The sequence below is a fragment of the Rhamphochromis longiceps genome, linkage group LG7, assembly GCF_057381845.1.
Source record: "Rhamphochromis longiceps isolate RC_006_pf linkage group LG7, R_longiceps_female_GT1.1, whole genome shotgun sequence".
Classification (NCBI taxonomy): Eukaryota; Metazoa; Chordata; class Actinopteri; order Cichliformes; family Cichlidae; genus Rhamphochromis; species Rhamphochromis longiceps.
In genome coordinates this window covers 23,494,161-23,502,437 of record NC_140563.1, presented here as the reverse complement: position 1 = coordinate 23,502,437, position 8,277 = coordinate 23,494,161, and the positions used below count along the sequence as shown (strand labels likewise).

The following is an 8,277-nucleotide window of genomic DNA, read 5'->3' as shown; positions in this document are numbered from 1 at the left end:
CGTCCGTGAAACCTTCCCTTCCAAAAGAGAATTACGACTGGGAGGCAACTTAGCTGTTGCCTCCCTGCTTCCAGAGAAGAGCAGGAGGGCCCCACGCTGTCAATCCAGCCCCTCTTCACACATGGCGCCTGGATGTCTCTGGCCTACTCACAATGGCCTCACTGTGGAAGTGTGATAAGCATAACTTCAGTTGTGATGCTATTCTATATGTATATATAACTAAGTGACAAAGTAATATTACTATTACTAAAGTGATCAATACATAAAATAAAGAAATTTCCATTACAATAAACTGGGAAATATGACAAATCACTATAATTAGTTTGGATCTGTTTTTTGTGTATTTACCTTTCAAAAACTAGAAGAAATAAAAGTGCAGTGTAACAATGAAGGATTACTTTTTGACTGAAACTTTCACATCTAACCTGCTAACAGCAATTAGCAACATGCATACGTCGTTTTAGGCCAAAAAAACAGAAAGACATCGTCTGTCACACAATCTGAACCGTTTTTCATTCAGTCAGTCTGTGTGTATAAAGGCTTATTATTCATGACTAACCTCTATGATCCAGAACAGTGATATTCAGATAATGACAGTTAATGTGCCTTAATCTGTGGGCTGCTTTCCAAGTGACACTCTGCATATGATGACTAGAGTGTATAATGAGAACAGACTAAATCACCAAAGCCACTAACATACTGTATCTGTGGAAATTTCCACTATCTGCTCCTGAGAACTGAAAAGACTGATCAGTGCTTACTCTGCATGTTCTTTGCTCAAAATAGCTGTTTTTCCAGTAGAGCTGTGTCATTATCAGTAGAGTGACCTAACTCACACGTATGAGAACAGCCCACCTGCATCCACAGGATATTAGGAGAGCAGAGGAGCAGGTGCTTCACTTGCTTCCTCTGAACAGTCCAGAACTATACAGGTGAGATGAAAGGCCTCTGGTTGCTGCTGGTGCTTGTGGCTGCGGCCAAAGCTGAAAAGGGCTTCACTGGGTAAGTTTAAAGTGCACACTAACATGATTTACTTATTAATAATTCATGTGGTCATTCTTTAGTACTCCTACTATGAGTTTAAAGTGACTAAAATGGAATCGCAGAATAACATTTTAGGGTTCGGTCCCCTTTTGCTTTGGCAGGAACTTCTTATTAACCTTTTGCACAGCAATAACAACAGTGCACAGTTCAACAACAATAATCTGAATAACCATTATTTGTGGTTAAGGTGAAAGCATTTTTTGAACTGTACCTTCTTCTAAATAAAAGAACCAGTACAAGAGAGGAATCCTCCATTTGGCTGCAAATGTCAAGTATTTTTCTGTTCATTAACTCTGCAGGTTATAGCTGAATTGCTAACAAAGAAACCAATACCTATTTACATTAAACTTTTGTGTCATGTCTTTTATCCTCTCAAAAAACAAACTGCAAACCTTTTTAAAACCAGACATCCCTCTAAATCCAGGGTATTAATTGGTAGATTATGTGGAGGAGATTTTCAGCTATGCAGTCTTGCACTGTTCTTGTATCTGTAACTGTTATTCAAATGGTAGCACAATCCACAGCTTATGCTAAGAGAAAGCTTAAGTCTCTGCTACAGTCTCATTAAGGAATATAGTGACGGTCTGTACCTGTGCTGCACCAGTAATTGCTTGTTATATCAGTAACCAATAAATAAAGTTCTTCTCTTCTGCTGAGCTCACATTTCAGCATTTAAAAGTTTTAACTACAAACTTAACATAATGATGTGCAGAGATCAGGTTATCCGGGTCAATGTGAAGTCAGAGGAACAGATCCATCTCCTGCAGGCGTTGGAGACGGCGCAGGAGTGGGAGGTATGCGCACGCAAACACACACGCACAGCTTTGGTAAACAGCACAGAAATTGATGTTCATGTTTTCTCGGCAGCTTGTGCCAAGTGATTTCTCATCAATTTTCTAGCAGCGCAAAAGGCAAATCAAGTTCAGCTGGGTCGAAGGTTAACACAGAAAGTTAGGTGCTCGTCTCTGGCCCTGCAGTCATTTTGGACTTCACCTTTTACTGCATTAAATTCCCAGACATTAACCTTGCCATTATTTATTTATTAAATAAGATATTTTGTTGCTCCTTTAAGATTGAAGCAACTACAGATGATAGATCTTACAGCAGCACACTCTGTCTGGAGAAACATCTTAAGTTGAATTCTTCTAAATTATTTAGTTTATTATGGAATATGCTAGATGCAACATGTACAGGACTTCCCCGCAGCATGTTCCTTCATTCCCATGTGTGATATCTCATTGCGCATCTGTTTACAGGTGGACTTCTGGCTTGACCCAGTCTCCACTGAGCTCCCTGTGGACATCCGAGTGCCCCGCTTCAGTCTGATCCCTGTGAAGGAGCACCTTACTTTCCACAACATTCCCTTCACCGTCATGATTGAAAACGTCCAGGTCTGTCATCCTCAAAACACAGTTGTGTATTAACATAGAGCTGATTTCCACTGGGAGACTCGGTGGCACAGAGAGTGAATTTTTAATCTCCTGCCTGTCACCTGCAGGAACTTCTTGACAAAGAGAAAGCTGAGATGGAGGCGAACCAGATGAAGGAACGCAGCACCAGGAGCTTAAACTTTGGAGCCTATCATGATCTCAATACAGTATGCTGCTCTAGAGAAAAAAAACATGACTGGATCCAGTCAACTTTGTGTGTACCTATGTGTGTTTTAATGTCAGAACTGAATCTATGCAGATTTACAGCTGGATGGACACGCTGGTGGCCGATTACCCTAACCTGATCACCAAGCAGCATATTGGGGTGTCCTATGAGAACAGGCCCATGTATGTGCTCAAGGTAAGATACTCTGGTTATGCCTCACAGAATGCAGCAGCACTGCACTTTTGAGCTCTATAAAAATGTGGACAAATATAGCTAATATTAACTATCTAATAAAATTAATCTGGTATCAAATATCAAGTCACTCACACAGTGGGGTAAAGAGAGGATGCGCTTTATTTTGTGCATACATCTACATGTGTTAATCGTGATTGACTGCACCTTTAGAAGCAAAATGTAAAAGCATGTCTGAATCTGTGTTCGTGTTTAGTTCAGCACCGGTGGTTACAATCGTCCTGCTATCTGGGTTGACACTGGTATCCACGCCAGAGAATGGGTTACTCAGGCTACTGGAGTGTGGACCGCCAACAAGGTACAAGATGTCAATTAAACTGAGTAAACTGAATTTAAATGATCATAATTGACTTATTTTTTGCAAGAACTTTGTGCTTTTGAACCAAATTAATTTTCTGTACTTATTAAGTTTTTTCCTTTTAAACATATTACTGGATGTTTATGTTAAAAAAGCATGAGTTATTGTCTGAGTGCACTGGGCCTCACTTTCCTTCCTATCATTTTCTTATTTTAATCAGTTCCTTCTTCTCTGTTCTCGCAGACCTTGTTTACCTTATTTATAAAGCTTCATCTTAAATATGTAATATGTGAAAGCGTGTCTTTTTTTCTACGTTTCTACAAAACCTTTCATCCTTGCTTAGATTGCCACGGATTACGGTACCGACGCCTCCCTCACTTCCCTCCTGAACACCATGGATCTTTACATGCTGATCGTTGCCAACCCTGATGGCTATGTTTTCTCCCACACCAATGTACGTCACTGGCACTCCTCAGATAATGTTATTTATGTGTCGCATATATAGAGTAGATACTCGAAAGAAGAGCAAGATGTTAGTCATGCAGAAACAAGTAGAACTGTGTTTGTTTTCCATCAATACAGTATCATCTGAGAGAGAAAAAGAAATGATGATTCACACCGAATGACGTTTTGTGAAACACAGGATCGGATGTGGCGCAAGACCCGCTCTGTGAACCCTGGCTATGCGTGCCGTGGAGTCGATCCAAACAGGAACTGGGACGCAGGCTTTGGTGGTCAGTATTATAAAAACTGAATGCATCTCATGATTTTGTCAATTACCTGCCGGGTAAATAATCACATTCTTTTTACTTGTTATCAAAAAGAATCTGAATAGCATCATTTACTACTACTACTGTTAACCGCTGGTACGTGTGTTAAGGATTTAGACTTGTAGTCACTTTAGACTTTAGAATTGTTGTAGTTGAATGAACCGGATTCCTCTGGAATACCCAATGACCCAAAATGTTTGCTTGTAACACGTCAGTGAAATTCCTTAAGCCCTCTTACATTCTAATGAGATGTTACAAAAAACTTCTGACATATGTCTGTCATTTGTGAGCGTTTGCTCTCTGATGATCTCTCTGCGATATGTCCAGGCCCCGGTGCCAGTAGCTACCCCTGCTCCGATTCCTACCACGGCCCCTCGGCGAACTCTGAGATCGAGGTGAAGAACGTGGTGAACCTGATCCAGAGCCACGGCAACTTCAAGGCCTTCATTTCTGTCCACTCCTACTCCCAGCTGCTCATGTACCCCTACGGCTATGTCTGTAGCAGCGCAAACCATCAGGCCGAGCTGGTAAGAAAGCAGAAAACAGAGCAAGCTCGAAATGTTTGCCATTGCTTAAACAATGTTTTCAAGAGTAATCTTATACGTGCGAGAGGTAAGTAAGTGTCATCTGTGAGTTATGCGTATTGTCAAAAAGACAAAGGATTCTGGTCTGATAACCTGATCTGAGGTCTTCCTGTAGGCTGCTTTTTGACTGTTGATATCATTCAGCTGGGGATTGCAATTTTCCACCTAATTAAAGTTTTATAGCTGTGAATGTGAATAATTAGCTTTGGGGTAGGTGAATTATAAACTCATCACTACTAAACATGACAAATTGTCTGCCTTAACTCAGCCAGGTACGCTCTTTTTCAGCAGTACTCTGCTTCATATTCATACAGCACTGCAAATGAAGTCTGAGAAAAATGCCTAATGGACCCATAATCCTGCAGTTATTCATACATGACTAAACCCCCGTGACACAAATTTGTGGTTTTGGGCTATATTAATCAAGCTGCCATGAACTGTAAAACTCCTGAACAGGAGAGTCACTTTCAACTGATGATAAAGTCCCCTGATTTTACACTATCATGTGTATTCTCTGTAAATGGACTGTTTCTTACACAACACTTTTCTACTCTACCTGATCAATCAAGTATTTTCTTTACAAACTTTGACACTCCAATGGAAGCATCAGAGAGCAACTTGGGTTAGTATCTTACCCACGGCCCACATTCGGCATGCAGGGTGGAGTAGTCGGGGATCAAACCAAAAACCTTCCAAATAGTACATAGCTTGCTTTACCTTTTGAGCCACAGCCACCCCTACATCAGGAGTGATTTGTGGCCTGTGTTCTTGTAATTGGACATTGGGTGATTTTCTCCCTCCAAATAGCCTGCAAGGATTCAGTTCCCATCATCTGTTTCTCTGATCGTTTCAAAAACTGTTACAATGGAGCATGGTCAAAGTTCCTAAAGTCTCAAAAAAATAAAATTAGCTGATGGGCAAGTGAGATGTTTTTACCTCCACGTTTAGTTCACCATGGTGTTAGGTACACAGCTCTGGCTGTAAGCAGCTCTTCAGTCCTTCTGTTTGCAAGCAGCAACCAAGTGAGAAAAGTTGGCTTTAAGGGCAATGCCAATAAAGGGAGAGGAGTTGATACGGCTTCTTCGCTACAGTGTTGTTCGCTTTGCTTCTCTGCAGCATTCTGTTGGCAGAGCAGCAGCGCAGAAACTGACGTCTCTCTATGGCACCGCCTACCAGGTTGGAAGCATCTGCAATATCATCTGTAAGTAAATCTTTTCTCTCATTTAACCAGACCAGTACACAGTGACTTCAATACTAAAGTTACAGATGGATAAATGAAACGACGAGCTGCAATCATGCAGAATAATTGGTTGAGGAAAATAAATACTCGCTCGAGTGCAAGCACAGTTATTTTTATTATTTATTTATTTATTGTGCCTATGTTTGTTTAATTTCCATTTCACGTTATGTTTTATAGCTTAATAAACAACCCAAATCAAAACTAAAAGTGATATAGCTATTGTTATGACTAGCAGTATTAATAAGAGTTCTTGTATTCTTGCTAGTAATACATCTTTTATATTTTTTCGTGCTCAGATCAAGCCAGCGGGGGTAGCATTGACTGGTCCTACAATTCGGGAATCAAATACTCCTTTGCCTTCGAGCTGAGGGACACTGGCCGCTACGGTTTTATCCTGCCAGCTGATCAGATCATCCCCACTGCCTCAGAGACATGGCTGGCCTTGAAGCATATCATGGAGTATGTCCGTGACCATCCTTATTGAGGACTGTATAACCACAGATAGAGGAGAAACTTAAAAATTGGCTGACTCAGCTTTGAATTTAAAGCTTCCTCGACTTTATCATTGTGAGACCAATAAAAACCCAACATACCCGTTTTATCTGTCTTTCAGCAGACCTTGTAGTCCTTCTTTTGAGTGAAATAGTTTTACACAAGAATAATTTGGGAGTGCAAAGATTAATTGTGTGAGGGGAAATGAGGCAGTTATGATCAGTTATTTATATCTGACCTTACTTTGATTTACTGGCTGGGTTTAGCAAAAGTAGAGAAATTAAGCATTCACTCAGTCTTTAACATTGACATTTTTTACACAAAATGCTAAGATAGTATTTTTTTAAATCCATTTCAGTTTCACAGAATAAAATTTGAGCTATTTTATTTCAGATTCTATGCCACTACTGTGGTTTGCTCCTATTTAACTAAACGATTTAGTAACTCAGATCATCGTAAGCCCTTTTTTGAACAGGCTTCCATAGCAAATCTGAGGGTAGTTGTGGAAAAGATGGCTTAAAACAATCAGAAATCAGAATATCCATCAAGAATCCTTGAAAAGCCTTTAGAGGAACCACTGTTCAGTATAGACTGTTGGACATATATTCAAAGAATGCTCTTTGTTCATGACTCGAAATATAAGTTACATTTAATGAATATTTCATTAAGTTCAGTATATTTATTTAAAGAACCCATATAAAATGAGATACAAGCCTATATAGGTTCCTTACAATGGACTAAAGGTATCTGGCACTAAAACATTAGCAGCAGATCCTTCAGGTCCTGTCATCAGCTGGAGCTATAGATCAGACTTTTAACATCATCTCCTGCAGAATAAACCAGACAGATTATCCTCCTTTTGACTCTTGTTTGTTGGCAATTATTGAACTGACTGATTGAATTTTGAAGATATTTTTACAATTTAGCGATTTATTCATTTAACAATCAGGTAGCATGTGGAAGAACCACACACAGTCAGAACAGTCTAGACTAGATCTCATTTCAAATAATGCTGCAATTTGATTTTGTGGAACACCAGCTTGAAGTTAGCAAGGACTCTATCCAGATCAGTCAAATATGTCATGCATAGAGCAGACTCCAACTGACTGCTGTAGCAGAGTCTATGCTCATACATCTCTGGGCATCATATCGGTATTGAAACTTTTATTGTTAAAAACTGCAGTCGTGCCCAACAGGAAAATATGTGAATGCATTATAAATAAACTACTGTATAAGTGAACACACACATACACACACAAATACACAAACTGACCACAAATAGAGAACTATCTAAATAAATGAACACAGGATTTGGTTGACGATAGCATCACCAGCATGAAGGGTTTTTTAGTTTCTCAGAGTTTTGCTGTTGCTAAGAAATAATGAGGATGTCTCACTTACCTGGAAGTAACATGAAAGTTGTGCACACAGTGTTTCAAGATCCTATCAATACCATGGCTTTGACCAAAACTGGTGTTTCCACTGCAGGTAAATAAAGCTAATGTAGCAGAAGCAGGATTTTGGTAAAATGAGATTTTGGGATCTTATCTAACATGACCCATATCCATAACAGCAGTCCTATAGGAAATAATCTCATATATGCAGTTAAAATACAGTATAATATGTCTTGATGCATGCTCAATCGTCCAGGTAAGTAAATCTCCAAAAGTGGATTCTGTTCATCTGGACGTAGCGTTTTGTGGGAGAAACGTTTCGTCACTCATCCAAGTGACTTCTTCAGTCTCAGCTGACTGCAGGTTTCATCTTATAAACAGTACATTTGCATAATGACTGAAACCAGCCCAGTGAAGGAACAAATTCTCATGACCATTGATCAACAACCACTGACCCAAAGCCACTGACCCAAAGCCACTGATCAAAGCCCATGAGTTCACATGGGGCAGCAGTTGTGTGGTGGAATGAATGAGGACCCAAGATCCAGACGGCGGTGGAGATGCGAGTGAGATTTTATTTACAGTGAACAATAAACTAAGGTGAGGG

The 8,277-nt window shown here is 39.9% G+C and overlaps 1 protein-coding gene across 1 annotated transcript; it reads left to right on the top strand.

Annotated features, from left to right (window-relative positions):
- The first annotated feature begins 877 nt into the window (after nucleotides 1-877).
- cpa4 (carboxypeptidase A4) lies at nucleotides 878-6,396 on the top strand. Its single transcript, XM_085411131.1, has 11 exons — nucleotides 878-1,002; nucleotides 1,757-1,838; nucleotides 2,301-2,435; nucleotides 2,543-2,641; nucleotides 2,734-2,835; nucleotides 3,089-3,190; nucleotides 3,534-3,644; nucleotides 3,834-3,924; nucleotides 4,288-4,487; nucleotides 5,661-5,745; nucleotides 6,081-6,396. Exons 1-11 carry the CDS (start codon nucleotides 938-940, stop codon nucleotides 6,266-6,268), a joined length of 1,260 nt encoding a protein of 419 aa, XP_085267257.1. The 5' UTR covers nucleotides 878-937; the 3' UTR covers nucleotides 6,269-6,396.
- Nucleotides 6,397-8,277: the final 1,881 nt, after the last annotated feature.

Excerpts from the sequence above, each read along its gene's own strand:
- cpa4 (XM_085411131.1), top strand. The coding sequence starts at position 938 with ATGAAAGGCCTCTGGTTGCTGCTGGTGCTTGTGGCTGCGGCCAAAGCT. Across the intron at positions 1,839-2,300 it reads AGACGGCGCAGGAGTGGGAG|GTGGACTTCTGGCTTGACCC; the intron begins GTATGCGCACGC and ends ATCTGTTTACAG. Across the intron at positions 3,191-3,533 it reads GAGTGTGGACCGCCAACAAG|ATTGCCACGGATTACGGTAC; the intron begins GTACAAGATGTC and ends ATCCTTGCTTAG.